This window comes from Protobothrops mucrosquamatus, unplaced genomic scaffold (genome assembly GCF_001527695.2).
Source record: "Protobothrops mucrosquamatus isolate PMUCROS unplaced genomic scaffold, P.Mucros_1.0 scaffold4079, whole genome shotgun sequence".
Lineage (NCBI taxonomy): Eukaryota > Metazoa > Chordata > Lepidosauria > Squamata > Viperidae > Protobothrops > Protobothrops mucrosquamatus.
In genome coordinates, this window is record NW_015390010.1 from 27,247 (window position 1) to 49,568 (window position 22,322).

At 38.1% G+C, this 22,322-nt stretch overlaps 1 protein-coding gene across 1 annotated transcript in view; it reads right to left on the reverse strand.

Annotated features, from left to right (window-relative positions):
* Positions 1 to 14,804, reverse strand: part of LOC107298560 (ral guanine nucleotide dissociation stimulator-like 1) — a gene marked incomplete at its 3' end in the record, with an annotated part of 31,183 nt that extends 16,379 nt beyond the window's left edge. Inside the window, exons 1-2 of the mRNA XM_015827937.1 lie at positions 14,670 to 14,804; positions 13,524 to 13,634 (exon numbers count right to left, since the gene is read on the reverse strand). Coding sequence (XP_015683423.1) covers positions 13,524 to 13,634; positions 14,670 to 14,696 — 138 coding nt within the window. The remainder of the gene's footprint in view (positions 1 to 13,523; positions 13,635 to 14,669) is intronic.
* Between the last annotated feature and the right edge of the window lie 7,518 nt (positions 14,805 to 22,322).

Consider the following 22,322-nt stretch of genomic DNA (forward strand, 5'->3'; position numbering starts at 1 on the left):
GTCTCTAGAATCTCCCACGGTTATATCTGTTAGAGTATAAGAGTACTACAGATCACAATTGAGTCCAAAATTTCTGTTGCTAAGCGAGACAGTTGTTAAGTGAGTTTGGCCCCATTTTACCACCTTTCTTACCATAGTTGTTAAATGAATCACTGCAGTTGATTAGTACTTACTAGTAACATGGTTGTTAAGTGAATCTGATTTTCCCATTGACTTTGCTTGTCAGAAGATCACAAAAAGCTGATCACATGGCCCCCGGGACACTGCAAAGTCATAAATATGAGTCAGTTGCCAAGCGTCTAAATCCTGATCACATGACCATGGGGATGATACAATGGGCACAATGGCGAAAAACGGTCATGTCACTTTTTCAGTGCCATTGTAACTTTGAACACTCACTAAATGAACTGTTGTAAATTGAGGACTACCTGTATTACTTTAATCTGGCAAGATTTTCTCTATATGGTATAAGCAATTAAAAAACTGAGCTTTAGCTGGATTATTTTATGTCATTCTTCAGCTGGGGCTAACAGTTCTGGAGCGCCTCCTCTCCCTGCTACTTTAAAATCTGACAAAGTTTGCTAAAAGTAACAAACTAAGGACGTAACTGATTTTATAAGAATAGATCATCTCTTGGCATATTTCTTATTCAATAACATTGATTAGAAGATGTTATTAAGCTTACAACTATATTAAAATGGCTTACATTCCCCTCCCCAACCCTATGACTACAGAGCTGGAACCTAGTAAAAGCAGCCAAGCAGCCAAAGCTGGAACAGCAGTTTGAAGCTGCTCAGAACAGCTTTGGATCTGGAGGGGGGGGTGTTCCCTCAAGCAGCCGACTGCTGAAGCTGGGGGCCTCTTTTGGCTCCAAATCCAGCCTAAAATGACCTGAAGCTGCACTGGAGCCAAAGCTATCAAACCCAGATTGTTGTCACAAGAATTCTGAGATCATAAGAAATGAAGTTGATGTTACATCTGGCTTTGAAAAGTGTGGGTGGGGGAGAGGGGAATAAAAGGGAAAGGGGAATAAAAATGATAACTGACTGAAATGCCCTCAAAATTCATCAGAATCTATTTTGATTATGCATGAAATACATTTCAGAACTTTCTTTGTCAATAGAAACTGTGCTTTTTTACTTCATACACTTGATTGCTGCTCTAAGAAGCAACAAAAGCAGTATGAAAATTAGTACATATTAAACTGTAACTAGCAACATGCAAATTTATAGTTTAGTTTCTGTGATTATATATAGAATGCTTGTTCTATTTATTCATATCCTGCCCTTATACTCAATCAGCAGCAGCAGCAACAACATAACAACAGTAGTAGTAGTAGTAGTAGTAGTAGTAGTAGTAGTAGTAGTAGTAGTAATCTTTTTATTTTAGTAATTGACCAGCATAACATATCACTAAAGGATAAAATTATACCCATCCCATTGTGTTAATAATCTAACATAAATACTACAAATTCAGATTATAGAATATATCATAAAGTCATGATACCAAAACTACTAAGACTGTATGTTTAAGGTCTTTGAGATGAAAGTAAATGTATTAGAAATTTACATAATTTGGATAAAACTATAGAATAAAGAAAAATAAAGAAAAATAGTTAATAGGAAACACTAAATCACAAAGGTCTGCCGGTAAACTATTTCATATTGATATTATAACTATAAGAACTATAATAGTATGATGTACAATAGAATTTTATGAAAAGGAATGGTACTAACTTAAAAGACTAAACTAATTAATTTGCAATTGCTAGTTTTCTGCATCATTAAGGGGCTTTCTAGAAAACAAACAAATAACAGTCATTATATGCAAGGATATCAATAATCAAACAAATAACCAAATACAGTTTGGTAAGCAACAGAGGCAGAGAGGAAATATGATTCTCAAAATGAGACATACGCCACTATACATATAAAAGTTTCCATCAAACCTAGTTGGAAGGGCAAGCAAAAAAAATAAAATAAAATAATAAATAAAATAAAATAAAAAATAATAATAATAAAATAAAATAAATTAAAATAAAATAATAAAATAAAATAAAATGTACCATAAAGCTGAAGCTCCAATTTCTACTTAACTGCCTTGGCCAGTTTTCATTTCAATCATGGGAAACTCTATTTGTAAGCCTATTATAAATCAAAATGAAAGGAATACGATTCTAAATATGTTTGCATTAGATATTTGCTGGGTAAACGTTATAAAAATACTATCAAAACAGTGTTCCTAAGAAAGGTTTGATGGGTTTATTATCTACTCACTTTTTCTCTTTGCATTATTCTTACTATCTTGGTTACTTATTTATGAACTATTTGATAGAGGTAATCAATAATACTATAATGCCACCAAACAGTCAGATTTATAACTGAATACACATACATAGGACTGTGCTGTTGGGTTTTAATGCTGATCCACTTCAAATACATTGATCAGATAAAAAATACTACCAACTTTATCTAGGAATCAAGTTCATCTCAGGGTAGGCTTTTGCTATAATGTTAAGGAGCACATTGCTTCTAAGAAATGTGAATAAGCTATGGAAGATTACAATGTGATATTTTAAAAAGGCCTCCCATATTTTCTCATGTTATTCCAACAAAACTGTCCAGGTGAAGACCAGAGTTAACATGGATGTTGACATGTTGACAATTACACACAGCCCTAAATGGAGGGGAGAGCTATTTAAGACACTGAAAAGAAACAAACCAAATATAACAATGATTGCCTATAAGGTGACCAACTTTTTTACAATGAAATGGAGGACCCAAATAAATTGAAAAAAATACCGTAAATAAAAGAAACATTTTATTCATTGCAACAATACAGAATACACTATGATAAATGCATAATAAAAAACATTTGTAACAATAACATTTTATATTGTAATTATGCTTACATGCCGCGCCCCTGCCTGCAGCCGCCCCGCCAGCACTGCTGCCCCGCCGTGTAGAGCGGGCTCGGCGGCTCCCAAAGCACCAGCTGCGCCGGTTCCGGCCCGGGGGGGCAGCCCGCCGTCAACACACCCCGCCTGCAGCCGCCTCGCCAGCACCACCGCCCACCCTGCGCAGCCCCGTGTAGAGCAGGCCCCGCGGCTCCCACAGCATGGGGGGCAGCCGGCCACCGCCGCCCCTCACACCCCCGCCAGCAGCAGCCCCGCCGTTCCTGCCTCTTGCGCCCGCAGCCATTATTGCCCTAGCAGGGCCGAAGATCAAGAGAAAGTTACCCTGGAGTCGCCGCTCCAGTCTCCTCCAGGTATCTTTGGGACTAACTAGGAGATGGTGTAGTTGGGTAACAGGAAGGGGTGCAAAGTTCCTGCCAATTCGCCTTCGCTACAGACAACTTACGTGTGCAAAGTTTGCCGGCCGGATGTTTTGGCGCGCTCAGCAGCAATTCCTATTGGCTTTCGAAAGCCAATAGAGGGAGTAGCACAGCTCATGCAAAAGTTGAAAAAAAATCCCATCAAAAATGGTGCCAGAACGCTGTTCTGAGCATTCTATGAGGAAAAAAAAAGCCCTGCAGATTAGTCTTCAAATATCGAAAAGGAGGACATGTAGGAGGACACTTTTCGAGGACAGAACTCACAAAAGGAGGACTGTCCTCCCTAAAGGAGGACGGTTGGTCACCTTATTGCCTAGCAGAAATCTTTAGGCAAAAATTTGCACTTGTTTAATGTAATTTGATTTTGCTCTTTCATGCCATCCTAGCACTGCAGATTGAAATGTGAAATGTAAGAGCAGCAAAGAATATTGGATGAGTTATAAACTGAAACAAAAGGGAGAAGAGTGATGATGAATTAGAAGATGGAGAATAAGTGTATATGGAAGAAGATGGAGGAATAAATCAGAAACATTTGGTATTCATCCTTTTTCCAATTTATCCTAAGTGTGGGTAGATTGGCAATTGTTGGAAGTTTCCAAAATTAATTATGTATGATTGCAACAAAACTATCTCCATTTTTGCCGAGTAACCAAGGCACCACAAAAAGTGACTGAACAAAATCCTGCATTTCCACACATCTAATTTTCATTCAGGTTGCTTTGCCTAAAACTTTCTGAAATCCTGGAACTGATATCAGATTTAAGCAAGCAAAGATCTTTTATTATATTTTATTTAGAATAACTATTATTATTTGGCATATGATGAGAACAAGACAGAAGAGAAGTAAACATATATACACAGTCCACGTAATTATATATAAAACTTCTAGCTGCTTTTAATTACCCTTGTGACAAGCAACATAGGTATGCAGTTAAATAGATTTTGTGCATTATTGCACACTTACATGTACATTACAATAGTAATGGGGCTGCCCTTAAAAAGTATCCGGAAGCTCCAGTTGACGTAAATGCAGCTTCCGCATGGCTTTATGCAGACCTCAGTGTTCACGTGTCACCTACCTCTCCTGCGGAAGCCGCATTGGTTGCTGATCTGCCTCTGGGTGGAATTCAAGGTGCTGGTTGTCACCTTTAAAGCCCTTCATGGCTTGGGACCAGGTTATCTATGGAATTGTCTCTTGCCGGTCACATCCACTCAACCCACTAGAGCGGGAAGGCAAGGATTGTTGCGGATCCCGTCCCCAAAGAAGATACATCTGGCCGGACTCAGAAGAAGGGCCTTCTCTGTGGTGGTTCCCTCCTTCCCTCTGGAACATCATCCCCCCCCAGATATCAGACAGGCCCCCACTCTGACACTCTTTCGAAAGGCCCTGAAGATGTGGTTCTGCCAGCGGGCCTGGGGAATCCAGAGCAAGATGGATTCCATTAATGGCTGGTATGAATGTCTGTTGTCGCCGTGTGTGTGTGTTATTATTTTACTATTATTTTTAATTTTTATTTCTTTTATATTGTGTTTTTATTTCCTGTAAGCCACCTTGAATCACCATGAGCGAGTAGGCAACAACATAATTTTTCCAAATAAATAAATAACTGCACATGTGACAAAATCTAGAAGTAGGGCAAGGAAACCATGAAAATTAAATAGACTGCACAATGAATAAATAGCACTGTTGACTTAATCAATTGCCCATGAGAAATGATGCTAAGGCTTCCCCTCCAGTAAGAAATAGATGTTGTGTTAGGCACACAATCTATGAGAAAGCAGCAATGCCTACCTATCGAATTCTACACTTTTCAATGGTGAGTCAGATGTTTCTGCTGGAACTCTACAAAAGATTTTGGCAGTACCAAGCTGAGATAGAGCATGTCAAAGAAAGGGATATATTTGTTCTATCCCAGCCTATAGCCGTCCTTGTTAAAGGCACAAGGACCAAACCCCTGTTGAGAAATAGGCTGGAGACTCAAAACAAAGCAAACCCCTTTTAATATAGGTGACAAACCTGCCAAATAGTCCAGAAACAAAAGCAGCAAAACACAATCCAAATGGAGGAAATTGTCCACAGGAAACACGATGCAAACAGAAGAGTAGTCACAGGCAATACTAACAGAACATGATCCCATGAAGTACTTTGCAACGGTTGCCTTCAGCAACCAGCACCGCCCACACCTTCCCTTTTTATACAGCAGTCCCAAGGCGTTGCCTCTCAGTGCCTTCTCCTCCTTCCCTGGAGTTGTCATATTGACTGCTGCTGATCTGCTCTCATTAATTGTCGGCGTGTACGAGCATCAATCAATCTGTCCATCAGGTGTGAGTCCTCCAAGTCTGACTCATTCTCCCCACACAGCTGAGCTTCATCAGGAACACGACTGGAGGGCCCAGGCTCTTCATCAAACCGTGAGTCTTGTAATTCATCAGAGCCTCCCTCTGACCCTGATGGCCCTTCAAATGCTTCCTCCACCTCCTCCTCAGATTCCCCAGACTCAGCTGTTGGGAACACAGGCTGGCACGGAATCACGACAATATTACAGGCCTAAATATAACATAGTTGGGAATGCCTTCTGGCAAATATGACACATGTAAGAAAGACCTGGATTCATCATGATTCCTTGATACAGTAAGAATGTAAAAGTTGGTGAATCCATGTGGCTATGGCCCATTAACATTTGGAATTCCTCCTTCTTTCCCACACAATGTCAGGAATGAACTGATATGAAATTAGCAGATATCCCTCTTTCTCTTCCATTTTTTTTTATTACCAAATGGCCTTGCAAAATGTGCATTATATGCTTCCCAGCCCAGTCAGAGAAAGGGCTATCTATGTTCCACATTCACCTCTCTAAAGAAACATAAGCTTATTGCTACTAAAGGCAGGGGACAGTAGGGTGAAGTGAATCTTTTATGCTCCTGAAAAAATGAGTATTATGAGAAGTTTTATTTCTCTGGAATAACTATCTGAACATTTTGCTCTTGAAAAGCATTCCAGAATGGGGAAAGCATTCCATCCCCTTCATGCTAAATTTCCATAAAGATGAAAAAGTTTTCTATAATCATACATACAAAGATATTGTATAACAAAACGTGATGGGAAGAGTTTACAAGTATAACCATACTGGAAATGTTATGATTAAAACAACAACTCAGGAATTCAGTATTTGTGGATCAACTTATTTATTGGGAGAGGAGAACTGCTATAACTTGCAAACATTTTTGCTCTTGGCAGCCTTTATATTACGTGACCTCAGCTAAGGAGCCATCTTAGAAGGCATGAAGGGGATGGAAAGCTGGCTTCCACTCTATGGACAAAAAAATGGCCTAACACAGTTCTCTGTGAACTTTTCACAGACCTTTTGGCTATAATGAGACTATTGGGACAGCTCTCTTTCAATGTTTTCTGAAGGCAGGGAACTATTTTGAACAAAGAAAAACATCTTATATCCAAGAGCACATAAACCAACAGCTTCAAATTCATACATGGACATTATGCTACAAATATGCATTTTTCTCACCCCAAGGATCAAACACATCTCAATTACAAGCTTTGCTATTTAAGGGAAGTATCCTATTATGATTAACAGTACTGTGGTGCTATAAAAACTAGTTCCAACATATCCTGTTGCTAGCAGGCCCGAGAAACAGAGCTAAGGATGCAATTCAGCATATAGTAAAACTTGAATCTTAACCTGAGTTTACTAAAAAGAAGTCCAGACCTTCCTCATTGTAATTTTGGCCTGAATAACTCTCCTTATTTTTTCCAAAGAGAATGAAAAAAAGGGTGCATATAGGGGACTAGAAAACTTGTATACTGTATATGGAATTTTGATGAGGGCTGAAATGGTAATAGACAGACAAGAATAAGAACCATCAGAACACTATTGAAGGAGGTGAGAAACGAAAAAAAATTACAGGTGCCTACTCTTTACTGTTTTAGGGTAATTATTTCTTCCATTTATATTTTAATCTCTCTCCAGGAGTCAAGGCATAGCATTCCCTCCTCCAATATATCCCTAATTTAGCATCCTAATGAGGTAGGGTGGGTTAAGAGAAAATGACTGGGCTGAAATCATCCGGAGATCTTCCTTGGTTAAGTGAATGCTTGGCCCTGGTTCTCACCAGTCCTAGTCCAATAGCTTAATGCCAACAACCATTTGAAACAACTAAAAGAATAACACTTTGGAACAAAGAAACACTTTCAGTTTTCTCAAGGCATACGGAACAAAAAAGCTAAACAGAGTTTAGAGAAAAGGAAAGAAAAGCTGTAAATGAATGGAACGGGGAAAATGAAGTCTTCCCTTTCCACTGGTTCTCCCTATGTGAAATTATTTTGGAGAATTAAAATATTGGGGCAATAAATGTGGCAAAAATAATCTACTTGTATACTCTTCATAAAGGAAATTTTCCTCAATGCCTATGAAAAAGAACCATGTGTTTAATATCTAATCAAATACATTTATCTCTTCTAGTCACAAAAACTAGTCTCATTCAGACTGTCAGTGTCAAATTGCAAGAAATGTGTGGTTTAGCAAAGAGCAAGGCGCAATTCAGGATTAAGTTGGTATGCCCAGGAAATCTTGAAACATACATACACTAATAAACATATCTGATTGTTATTTTTACCAGTTAGGATCAAAGATGTCTCATGCAGTCTGGAAAAGACCCAAGAGAGACTGTGGTGGGAAGCACATCCTTAAATACAGTTTCAAAGATGAAAACAAGAACCCTCATGTCCGTTTATAAACTTCTTTGTCCTCACAACAAGCAAGAGTGCTCTCTCCACATTACAAACTTCTCTTTTCCTGTTCCTTGAATTTATTTACTCTACAACAAATTATCAACTTTTCAAAAGCAAGGCAGTATTAGCAAGGTGACAACACTTTCCTTTGTATAAAACTACTTAAAATCATAACGGAAGTGATTATATTGTTGAATACTTTCAGCTCAACCACATTTAATCTCAGTATATCAAAGAACCCAAATACAGTAGCAATGTTAAATTCTATAAAACAAACTTATTTCTGCTACATTTGTGTGAGCAGCTACGCAGATTAGGAAAAGGATGGCTCAGAATCTGAGTAATTGAGCTGTCTATACTGTGTATATATATTATCATGCATTGATATCCCAAAGAAGTTTCTTGGATGAGAAGCGAAAAGTCTTCAAAGAGAAAAAAGGAAGCCCAGTTGCCTCATGGAAAAGCACCTTTGGGACAACCATGACCTTGATGACTGAGAATCTCCATAGACATCATGCATTGATAGTTTTTCCTTAACTATATAATAATGCATTAATATGTTTTGTGGGTTTTGCAATGTAGTGAGAGTAAGCAAATATATATTTACAATCAAATGAAGCATCACAAAGTATCTAAGTAGGCAAGAGAGAACACTGACTTTTTTGTGACATAATCTGCACGGATTGATTTATTCATCTAGAATAAATATGTCAATGGGCCATTGAGAGATTTCTAGTCAACAGGGAAGTGAAACCTGAAGCACTTAAGTTTGTATGTGTCAGATGGAGAGGACAGTCACAAGACCTCCTGAAAAGCAGATGGACCTCATGCAGCAAAGATATCATGAATATCTCTGGAGGGAAAAAAGATAGTTGGAGTGTATGAAGAAAGACCACCAACTTTTCCTTTGAACTTCTTAACAATAGGAACAATACCTCCATTAAAAAGACAGCATTTGTGTTATTGACATCCGCCTGTAATAAATAGTATACCAAATCCAATTATTAGTATAGTGGATCAACTCTTATACAAGATTCTACGGGCTCTCAAATTATAACTTTTCATACCACACTGTGAGAAGTAGCTACAATAATAATTTATTCCACAAAAAAGTATTGAGGCATTACCAACTTCTAAATATTCTAAAGCTATCAATCTATCTATAATTATTTTATCTTCTGCTCAACTGAAAAGTTAATATTTTTCCCTCATGAGTTTTGTGTAATTAAAGTATAGCTATATTGATATAGTTAGCACACACTTAGCTATTTTGCATATAACTTGAAAGCAAGAGAGAAATGTCTAGTTTCACAAAGATAAAAACAATTATTTTCCTGGAACAGTAGATTACGGAGGACTAGGAAATGAAACCTTTCAAAGAAACAAGACTAAATTTCAAACTGTACTAAAAAAAATCCCTTGCTGACCCATGCGGAAATTAGCAGTTCCCAGTTTTAAGTATTGCTGACAGTGAATTAAATCAACTAAAGGAATAACAAAATCCTTTTACCATCACTATAAACTGTGATTAGTTTTATGGTGGGCTGCTTTAAGAATTGTGTGCAAAAACGTTTGGGTTAGACCTCGTTTTATTGCTCTCCAAAATGAGTTCCAGCAGGTTTAAGCCAACATGAGCTATCTTTCTTGCTTCTGGATAGGTGGCAAGAAAAAAAATGAAACCATTTAAAGCAGGGGTGACAAACTCGCAACATCACGTGATGTGTCACGATGTATCACGACTTTTCCCCCATTGCCGGAGCTGGGGTAGGCGTGGTTTCAGCATGACGCATCCGGCCCATGGGCCGGCAGTTTGACACCCCTGATTTAAAGGATTTAGGGCAGGAAATACGAATGGCTGATCTCAGAACTAGTTATTCTCTTGAAATTCTGTTACTTCTATTAAAGCTAACTATGAGAAGAAATAATACATTTCAGTGGAAAGCAGAGGTGATCCTAATATAAGGAAAACTACCCTAGATGGCAAATTTTCTTCTAGAAACAAACTTTTAACTATGTTCCCCACTGTCATTCCATACTTGACATGCAGTTCTCCTCTTAATTCCCTCAGTTGCTTCTATCGCCCTCTCCCCCACACCAATTACTTCAGAGTCTCATACCAATGTGCTATTGTCTCACTATTCTATCTCACCAGGAGTCAGTGGGATTTGGCAAGTTGTACACACATTTTACAAGCTGATACAAGTCAATCTGGCTGCAGATATGCATTCTCACTGGGCAGTTTGTTCCTCCAGCCCAGAATGAGAAAATCAGAAGAGTCAAATGAAGTTCCTCCTAAAAGAGGGAGAGAGGATTGTTCTTCCAAGTAGCACTATTATTTTGGGTTCAGAATGACGTGATTGAACTGAATTGCCTTCCATAAAATCAAGATGCCCTTCCAAAATTATTAGCGCTGAACTAGCTAAACATTTTGGCATTCTTCATACCCCAAATCAGCCATAAAAGGTCTTTACCAATTCTCTCCTGCAACTTCATACAAAAAATAGTGGACATACAAGCACTCTTGGTGGTCTTGAGCCCTAGCAAAAACTGCCATCTGTGAAAAATATGCAAATATTTCATTTTTTTTTTAAAAAAATATTCCTGTAAACAGAAGGCATTGATGGGAAATCTGCCACCAAAGGAAGCAGATTTGAATTCATCCGTTCTACTCAGAACACTTTGTACTCCTTCAGAATATGAAAAAGGAGAAACTAGCAATACAGTCTATAAGTTTTGCAAAATTTGCTGATCCTACTTGGTTGTACCATAGTACATCTAAGATTAAATTATATTTCAAGATAGCATCAGTAATTAATTGACAGGTCTATATTGAAATAAATTAACTAGCTTGCAGGATCATCTTATTTTCAATAATGTCTATCCAAATGAGAAAGAGTCTCAGAAAGCAACCCCAATTTCTCTTTTGATAAATGAGGCTTTTGTGGGTGATCAAACCTACCAATAGCTTCCATTTTATAAATGTATAAGTTCTTCAACTGCAAGTGGTTAATGAGAATGTTCACAAAATACTCAAGGTTTCAAGTGTGTTCAGTAGCTTAAAACATTTGCCTACTTTTACCTAGTCTGTCCTTAGTCAAAACAAAACCTACAATTTTTTCAATATAAGATAATAAAAATCCAAAGGTTTTGTTTTTTATACACAAATTTGTTTGTGTATATGTGTATTATGGGATAAAATGAATATAAATCCCACAACTACCATGTAAGACTTACTTCGAGATGGTTGTGTATAGAATCAAATACTCATTCTATAGCTACTTCGTTGAGATACCCATATTGGCCATTTTTTTATTGTAACTCACAGTATACATAAACCTCCAACATATATAGGCTAAAAGAAGGATAAAAGCCTACACAGTATTATTTAAGTTTGACATCTATGCACTCCCAGTTTCAGAGCTGGTATGGGAACACAGGAATAAGGCATGATCCCATTCCTCCATTGTTTTTAATACTCTGCATCTAGCGCACCAACATAATCTCCATTATTGTGCATGCAACTTGCATTCATACCATGTTTCCTACTTGATTTTTTAAAACTGTGAGAAATGGAATGCTGCAAAGTAAAATGCCAAACTCTTATCTTAATGTTCAATAATGGTTTACAAGCTTTGTTATGAAAAAAAAAATACAGCTGGACCCAGCACTATCTTTGGAAGTATACCCATTTGCACCAAAAGAAGACAAAAACAAGCAACAATAACATCAGGTGGGAAGAGGGAACGACAGATAGCAATCTGTTTCATGTATGTATTAAACTAGATAGGGTGGCCATTTTGTGAATGGACAAGCCTCCTTAGAAGTGATTTTGTGAGAGTGCCTATACATATTCTTAAAATCTCAATTGTGCCCACCAGGCTGGGTCTCCTTGGTACAGACCATCTTTCCTGAAAGTCATGATTCAGTAAGTTGCCGTATTGTAATATTTCAAAAATAATCAATCTTAGTTTCTCTAAATTAGCAGTGTCACTAAAATGCAGAAAGCTAAAAATGTTTTCTTAATCCCAATTTATTGGAGTCAGCAACCAACAAGATGAAACATTTCATGTTTTTGTTCATGCTGGATACTTTAATACTGATAATCTTGTAAGAAACTTTCCATCAATCTTGAATTAATCAGGATTCAGAATCACCAACAATGCATCTTACATATATATTTTGCCTTTCTTCCATGAGGCCAAGACAACATACACAGGTATCTCCATGACCTCCTCAAAGCAACCTTGCCAAGTAGGCTAGATTGAAAGTTAATGAAAGATCAAATTCACCCAGGGAGCTTTATAGTTATGTATTTGTATGGTTTTCTCAAGTCATGGTCCCACATTCAAATTTATACACTACATTGGCTGCAAGTAAATTCAGTTTACTTCTGATCTACTCTACTAAAAGAAAACTGGCCCAACCATAAAATATATTGCCATATCTAAGTAAATTGTATCTCGCTGCTCCAATGGAATTGTTGCCATTTAATTCCAATTCTGGATTCACTCTGTAAAGCACAGCTTGATACTAAACATACACATTTGGATTTAATTTATCAGAAATTTTAAAATATATTAGCGGGAAACACAACATAACTATACCTAAGAGTACAGATACAAAATCAAAAGAAAACACATACATAACTGTTTGAAGTTACAATGGCGCTTATAAAAGTGACTTATTAAAACTTTTCATACTTATGACTGTTCTGATGCTTGGCTATTGGCTCATATTTATGGCAGTGTCCCGGGATCATGTGATCACCTTTTGTGACCTTCTGACAAGCAAATTCAATGGGGAAGCCAGAATTCACCTAACAACCGTGTTACTAACTTAAGTGCAGCGACCCAACGTAACAACTATCTCACATAGCAACAGAAATTTTGGGCACAATTGTGGTTGTAAGTCAAAGACTATCTCTATCCACTATTTGTTCAGAGAAATTTAGAACTCCCACAGAAAGTTTCCCACTAAGGCCAGCTTTTTACTAATGTGTCCTCTCATAGTTATCTCAAAGAAGATAATATGGAGCCAAAACAAATGAAAATTGGTCTAACTCAGAATTACTAACTTTGAAGGGCAGTAATTTACAACTGCTTTCCCACACATGCACTAACTTCAGAACATCTGCATTAAAGCCCCTCTGCTACTACTGAAGAGGACCCCCATCTTTTTTAAAAAAACAAACAAACAAACAAGCAAACAAAATTCTATTTGTTCTGAAGCTTTGGTAATTTATTATATGCCCAAAATGATCTTTGATCCTTACTTTTCACTTCCCCTGCACAGGATGAAGAACTTCATAAAGTATTTTAATGTGAAAACCCGGCTTTAGCACAACACATAGCATGTAGGCAGCAGCCTGGAATGCAGCTCTCAGCTGGGACTCCAAAGTCCACTAAGCACTTTTACAAGATGCCAAAGTGGCAATTTCACTCACCCCTAGCCATCTTGCTCCTTTGTTGGCGGCTTGTTGAATCTGTACTCTTTTGAGGGTGACATGGTAAACTGCTCCTTCCTCTATCTCTTCACCCCAGTCTTGGATTGAGCTCTGCCACAGGAAGAAAGGAAATGCTTGGATTTCTTACAATAATAATAGAAACAAAGACATTTTCCCTAGTTGTCTCGTGTTTAGGCCAGCCGCTGCACAATTTGTTTCAAAGGAGACCTTGCAAAAGGACAACCGGCATACAAAATACTCCAAATCTCCTCCAACTGCAAACTATTCAATGGAGAAAAAGGTAGAATACATAGCAAGATAAGTGCATTTCCATTTAACTTCTCTGGCACCCGATCCAGGATTTATACATATTTCAAACAGTTCCGCGGTACCATTTCCTAAGGAAATACCCCTCTGCATCTCGTCCCCAGTAACTATTATTGTTAGCATTTAAACTGCAGCAATAGCTGCACCTTTAAAAGCTACACAGGCATTTCAGACGGCAGTAAATATAGAAGAATTAGCTGAGTTTATTTCAGCCTTTTTTTTAAAAAAAAAGAAAAGAAAAAAATCAGACATGAGAAGAAAATGAGATAAGGTTTAACAGAACTCCATTAAAGATTTCTTTTTAAGAAAATTATGCATATCAGAAAGTTGAGGGGAGAAGGTCAGGAAACTGTAGCCTAACTATACTTGCTATGCAACTACAGTTTAATCACTGCACTAAACAATGCTAAAATTCTAAATTCTAAAAGACACACACATATATAGGAAAACAACTCATTTTGATTGACCAAGGATTAAAGTATTTGAGATTTGTACAAAAGCTTAGCCCGTTCATTCCCCCCCCCCTTCCCTTCCCTTCCCAACCCCCGCCGTTCTTTCCCACACTAAGTGGGAGAATTAGATTGCAGGCGGCGTCCTTTCCAAACTCGAATTCACACTAAGTCGCAGTTTTTTTAAAAAAGACGGCTTCAAAAAAATCTTTTTCCTGGGAAGCACCAGATATTCACCAAAGCGGTTTCCTTTCGCAAAAAGTAAACCTCGGAGTCCCGAAGGAGGAATCTCTCTGCCTATGTGAGAAGCCTTTTAGAAACGCAAGGAAGCTTTTTTTTTTTTTTTGGGCTGCGATGGTGGTGGGGTTACCATTTTAGCTCTCCAAAGCAATTTCATCCTTGGGGTTCCCCTCAGCGCTCCGAAAGGGCATGGTGAGCCGTAGGAGCCCGCTTTAAATAATCCTCTCGCAGGCACTTCTTCGCCTCGCTTGAAGGCAGCTCTCTCTCTCTCTCTCTCTCTCTCTCTTCCTTGCGCTCTTCTCTCAATTCATGACCACAAAAGAGTGGCGAGTGGAGAGCAGGCAGAGCTGAAGACTCCTCCCTACACACAGACACAAGAGTGATGTAAGGCTTTCCTGTTTATGCTTGTGAACTCTTTCTAGGCTTCAAATGAAGCCAGCGTTAAGCATCCTCCAATGGGCTCTGCGAACCCTCCCTTTCTGAAATTCTGCAAACTTTCTGAAATTCGGTCTCTTACGTTCCCCGACAAACACAAGGTGCCGAAGGAAGCATCTCCTTCCCCTCCTCCTCTACTTTTCCTTAACCAAAAGCCACAAAGAGAGAGCCCAGGGGTGAAAGAAGAGGTTTAAATAAACTGCCATCGCCTGGCGCTAGCTGGAGTCCTCTCCGAATAGTTGTTGCATGGAGTGAAATTTACAATGGGATGGACGCTCCTCCCACAAGGCATAGCTAAGTAGGCTCCGGTCAGAAATACACCAGCCTGGAGCTTTTCCAATGGCTCAATCTGCCAGGCGGGAATTGGATTATGGGAATTGAAGAATTAAAGGTCTGGTGGATACCAAAATAGGGAATGCTGATTCAGGAGAGTCAATGAAAGCCTGTCAGCCTGGAGGATGAACTACTCTGCCATCTGAAAAATTCTTGTTAGCCTGCTCTTGTTAGTTTACTCAAGGTAGGCAAGATTAACAGTAGGCTTTAGAGTTCTGTGGATTACTTCTTCCAATCCAAATGGGTAGTAATCTCATCTCCACCCGGAAAATAAAAAGTAACCGGGGGGGGGGGAATATCACTGACCCTGATGAAAGTGTATGGTTTGCACTCTATAGAATAGAGTGGTAAAGGTATACAAACTTGGATAAAGTTGGTTAAGTGGCTAGGTGAAAAATAGACTGAACGAACCTGCTGTAGAAATAGAAAAAAATGAAGACATTCTTACATTAATAAAACTGGTGATTAATTTTAGATGATGCACAAGCTATGAAATTAATATGATGGAAACCTGGATACTTTTATGGCAAATTTGGAGCTTGTAATGATCTTTGCAAAGCCACATCGTCAAGAGATAGATTATATTTTTCAATAGTTTTATTTGCACTACCTACTTCATTATGGTACAGTTCAAATAAGGCCTCAGACCTGTCCTGAATTATATATCTCTTTAACTCGCATGCCACAGAATCTTACATATTCTTTCACCAGTAGCAGCAGTAGCGGCATTACTGGAAGTGACAAGAAGATGTCTACACCAACGCATAATGCCAGTTTCCTGCAGCATGTTTATTTACATACACTAAAGGCATATAATAAAACTAAAAATAAATAAGGTGGTGACTAGAAGCTCTTTACCCATGAAAAATAAAGAAGTTGAAAGGTAACGATTAGCATCTTAGAGGAGGGCAAAAGCAAACTGAGGGGTGTATCTTCAGAAAATTCCCTTTTAATAAATGGGTATTTTGCAATTGTTGACAGCCAGAATGATAGTCATTTTATGGACAGAAAATTCTCCCATGGCAGCAACTGTGTGAACTCATAAAATGCCCTCTGGCCTAAAAAATGTTGTCTACCCTTTACTTATTTATTTGAACTTTCTGTCTTATAGCCAAACAGTAGTTATAAAATGTTACAGAAACATTCTGGATTAAGGAAAAGAATAATGAGAGTTTGTGCATCTTTAGTCAAAAAAGCCATTCAAGGAGAAATATTTTCAGTTTTAAAATATTATCTGTCTAGCACGTTACTAATTGTCAGGCAAAATAGTTGATGAAGCAAGAAAATGTGGAAGACTTAAAGCCATTAGAGACTACATTCAGAAAGACCAATTTTGAAGAATTTATAGGAGGAGTCAGGCTGCTTAGCATTTTCCCAAATCCAGTCCTTTATAAAATGAAATGCAGCAATGGACTGCATTTCACCTGACTTTGTGCAGCCTAGGCAGATAGTCCAATTGCATTGATTCCGTGTACTATAAGATCAAACCAGCATTTAGATTATTTTAGTCTAATGCACTTTTTGTTGACCTCAGTAACTTTAAGATGTGCAGTATGCTGGCTGGGGAATTCTGGGAGTTGAAGTCCATACATCTTAAAGTTGCTGAGGTTGGGAAACATACTCTGATGCCTTCTTCATGAGGCTACACTTAAAGAATGTTTAGAAATTCCAATTGATCCAGAATACCACAGTGAGAATATTAGTAGTCACTTATTGATTATTTCTGCCATACATGGTTACCGGTAGCTATTATTTGGTTAACAGGCTCACTGACCTTTTAAAGTCCAAATTCTTGATTCTGAACAATTACTATCCATATAATACTTTGGTATTAAGTTAGGAACGTCTATTATACTTAACTGTATCTATCAGTGGAAATTTTCATTTCATATAGAGTTAGTCTGGAGAAATTCAAACATTAAATAATTTGTTTAAAATGAAAAATCTTGCAAGATGGTTCAGTGCTCATAGCAAGTTAATATTCAGTCATACCACTATAGGAGATCGTGCAATAGAGCTGGTTGTTCACATATTTGAATCCCACTACTGAACATACCTAATTGGGAAGACCATGTTTTCTTAGTTTAAGCAATATATTTTGTTCAAATGTATGGTAATGTAGATAATACTATAATGACATTATGAAGTCTATTAATTGACCAGATGGAAATTTGTGGTACTAATCAAGGATATGGAAACTAGGTATTTTATTTTACTGCTTTCCCTGGCGTCACATAAATTACACTTCACACATGTTGAATATCGCTATTGCTGTTTAATATTTTGAACAGCTAATATTTTGAATAAAGATTTGTCCTAATTCCAGATGAATTCCCATATCCACTTAATGCATTGATCATCATTATGGATGATCTTTAATAAATATGTATTCAATATTTTTACATATGCTTATAGTAGGCATACTATGCTTCACCTAATGGTTTTCTAGGCAAGCATTTATGGGACAGAACATTTTGTGTCTTTGCTTCCAAATGCTTTCAGTTATTTAGTCTTCAAGAAAATGCCCACATTGACTTGGAGAAAGAGTTTAGTATCTGCTATAATAGTTACAGCATTGCAGAGAAACTGCTGAACCTAGAACAAGGCAACCATATCATAGTCTTCTCTGCTAATCTTAAACTTTTAACATCTTTGTTCATATTTCTTCCCAGCCCTCACAGCACACTGCCACTTACCTCCCTTGATTCTAAGCTGTGTTCAGGAATGGGAGACTTAATTATGATATTTACACTCACATTCACTAATTATATTTTAATTAATAGATATTATATGAATTGTATTAAATATTTGGGTCATTGGCAGACATTTTCTCTCTTTGTATAATAACAATAGTGAGGTAGGAAAAAATTATATATGGTAACGTTTCCCAGCCTCCACATCTTCCAGATTTCTCAGCATATTGGCTGGGGGATTCTGAAGTTCACATCCCCAAAGATGACTAGGTCAGGAAACCCAGATCTACAGCATTTATGCCATGCATTTGAGCTGTGTTGGCGTAGTAGTTAGAATGCAGTATTGCAGACAAACTCTATTCACTGCCAGGAGTTTGATTCTGACCGGCTCAAGGTTGACTCAGCCTTCCATCCTTCTGAGGTCGGTAAAATGAGGACCCAGATTGTTGGGGGCATTTTTAAACCACTCAGAGTGTGTGTAAAGCACTAGGGAGCAGTGTGTAAGTCTAAATGCTATTGCTATTGCTGTTACAAAGTTATGCCAATTGATTGCTGTTTCATGGGACCTACTTAGAAAAGGAACATTCAGGGAACTCATTGGTATCCTGGGCTAAAATGTATGATGTCCAGGCTTATTTCATTTGTGGCAGTTTCAGTGGGATGGAAGAATTTCCATTCCAAACTTACCAGATAAATTGGCAAGAATATAAAGACTTTGAATGAAATTGAAATTTAGTTAACTAGGATGCAGGACTACAAGTGTCTATTGTATTGTGCACTTAGCATAAAGAAGACTAATATTTGTAAAATGAAATATGTGCAACCTTAGTGCTACCCATGAAGATTGTGCAGAAGCTAGAGCATTTTTTTCCACATAATTGCTCAATAGAGTTTTATCTTGAAAAGCAGATGCTTTCAGATGATTCTGAGAGCAAGAAGAGATAGCTTTGTTCTTGCCCCATTCCTGGGCTTTGAAGAGCAAATGGACTCCAGGAATTTTAGTAGAGAGATGAAAGAATAAGAAAAGTTAAAGAACTTATTTTCTTCTTGTCAGTCGAACTCTTGAAGGCATAGGACTCAGGCCAGAAATAAAAATAGTAAGCAGAAGATTGGGTGATTATGCCACTTATCCACTAAACAACGTATTTTCCAAGAATGCATTACACAAGACTGAATTATTTACAAGCGGGCAAGTCATGTCCCTACTGTTGCCAAGAAAACTACAGAGCTTGTCCAAGGGAATGTTACCTCTTGCTTGCGTTAATACATATTCTTAAGTGTATCTGTTTCTACATTTATACAATATGCATGGAGTTGGATGTGCCTCTGTGACTCATCTGATTATTGCATTTTTTCACTACTTGAATTTCTGACCTGTTATAGCTATAGATAGCTTAAGTGGGGCGAGCAATGCAAGTTATGCTGATGGCCACTGATACTGAAGTGGCCAGTTAGGGAAAATCATGGGAGGACAATGTTCTCCAGTTCCAGCATGCTTCAAAATATCAGTTGGTAGGGAACATGAATGTTACTATGTTCATGTTCTGCATATGTACTTTCTGCAAGCATTGCTTGGAGATGATAGGAACAGAATCCTGGATTAAGTCAGCCTTTGCTCTTATGCAACAGGCACTCTCTGATGCACTTAATACAGTACTAGGATTAGAAAAAAGACAGTTGTTTTCCCCCAGAACTGAAGCTGGTATGATAAGCCACTATTGCTTGTGATTCATTTACAGATCCTTGTAAAACTTGTTTGACTGCAGATGATAATAGGACAGAAGAAGTGACTGTATATATAAACAGTGATAGCTCAACATAGTTATCTATTCATTTAAAAAAAGGCTAGTCTCCAGCTTCAAAACTCATGAAAGGCAGTTTCTAGCCTCACCACCACCCATTCCTGAAGTAAGGTGAAGCCTAGTATTTCTCTTTTAACACAGCAAACCACAGATGCAAAAGGCTAACAAATGTGCTATATTCTTACATTGACCATACTTTTGCTCATATTTGCAAACACAAAGGAAAGTTAATTTTTAGCAACTCTTCTGTCTTGCCCTCTGTGTTTAAGAATGAACTTTCTTTCCCTACTTCTAAATTCCTTATATTTAGCCTAGCTCAGAGGACAGGGACTTTGTCCTGTCCCCCAACTACAATCACTTGGCTTAATTTTTAGTCATTCCATTCCAGTAATCACTGATTTAAAAAGAGTTATTTTAGCTATATGGGTGTTATTCCTTCCAAAAAGTTTAGCTTGTTCAAAAGATTAGTTTTATGATGCTATAATATAGCATTTATGATGCTATTATATAACTTGGAAAAGGCAACAGAGCTTAACATATAATATATGTTAAGCTCTGTTGCCTTTCCCAAGTTATATAATAGATTCATAGTTTAAATTCTGAATTTAATTTTTGCATCCTCAGTTAGGAAACCCAGATTAAAACATGCAATGACATTATGTTTATATAACAAATTTACCCAAGCTAAAATGTCATTTGCTTATTTCTGATTCAGTATGCTATGCAAAGAGATATGATCAAAATTGTTGTAGAACACTGAATCACCAATAAGTAAGCTATATTATTATATTATTATCAACATAGTGCACAAATTGAACAACTGTGGTTACAAACACTGGCTTACTCACAGTAGTTCAATCAACACACGATGGTTAAAATTATGGCTTACCACACTGCATGAACATATTTATTTACTGTTGAGAAGATGAAATCAACCAACATTCATAAAGGAGTACCAAGCTTCCATTTTTACATTCTGAACGAATTTAGAATTCACATTCTAAAGAAACCTTCCCTAACTCAGTGCCCTCCAGGTATATTAGATATATGTTTAGAGCAGAGCTTTTCAACCTTTTCACCCATTGTACCACTTTTAGGATATGGCAGTATCCAAGTACCACCAATCACCCAGCAAGGTGTCAAAAACTTGATGACCCCCCCCAAAAAAGGAAAAAACTGATGAAGTACAGGTAGTCCTCGACTTACAACAGTTCGCTTAGTGATTGTTCGAAATTACAATGGCACTGAAAAAAGTGCCCCCCAAGCCACAGCCGAGCAAGACACCTGCCTGCCCTCCCGGTGGCGCTCTTCCTCCTGTCCGAGGTTTTCATTGTTGTGAGCATTTCTGTTGAGGATTGGCAGCGGGGGTGGGGTGGGGGGTGTTTGGTTTTTATTCCCCCCGTCTGCTGGGTGGTTGCAGCAGGTTTTGGTTACTTCACTGTGACCATCATAAATATGAATTAGTTGCCAAGCATCTGAATGTAAATCATAAGACCCTGGAGATGCTGCAACATTCCAGCTGATCGGCGCTTCTTCTGGACTCAGCAGAAGTACCAGGATCAGCGCCGAGCTCCAGCTGGAGCCTGGTGCTTCCACTGAGCCCTGACAGTCCCGAAGAATCGCTGATCCTGGCGCTTCTGCTGAGCCCTGACAGCCCTGCAGCTCCAGCCATCTCTCGCTCAGGCTTGTGCGGTGCTGCCACTGGTTCAGCTCATTCCCCTCCCCCATTTTCTAGAATGGTTGCGTACCACCTGCCAGGTTCCAATGTACCACAGGTGGTACCACTGGTTGAAAAGCCTTGGTTTAGAGGACCAAGTTAAACTAAAGAAATGCTCTACAGTTTCTAAGATGCTGGGCTTGTTGACCGGAAAGTCAGCAGTTTGAGACCAATTACCATGTGACAGAGCGAGCTTCTGTTACTTGCCCCAGCTCCTGCCAACTTAGTTTGAAAGTATGCAAATGCAAGTAGATAAATAGGTACCACTTTGGTGGGAAGGTAACAGTGTTCTGTGCGCCTTTGGCATATAGTCATGCTGGCCACATGACTATGGAAGTGTCTTTTGGATAACACTGGCTCTTTGACTGAATTGGAAATGAGCACCGCCTCCTAGAGTTGGACAGGACTGGACAAGGGAAAGCTTTATCTTTTACCTTAATTTTATATAGTATTTTTGGTGGCAAATTCTTATGTAAGCAGATTCAGGAAAACAAAAACCTAGAGTAAGTCTAAAAAAAGAATTGAATCGGGGAAAGAGAATGGTCTTCAAATCTAGACTGAACTTCCATAGTGCTACACAATTTAATTGCTATTGGAACAGAATTTTTGATTATTTAAAGTTTTCAAACTATTATTGCCTATTTCAAAATAACATCATAGTTTGCTAATAAAACTAGGCTAAAAGCTCTTTTAATATACTTTTGTAGAGCACTTTTCAAAGATTCAGGGTCACAAAGCTTACCTTTTCAGACTTACAGATAATCATCAGCCCATTACCAGGAGCAGACTAACTTGTGATCTAC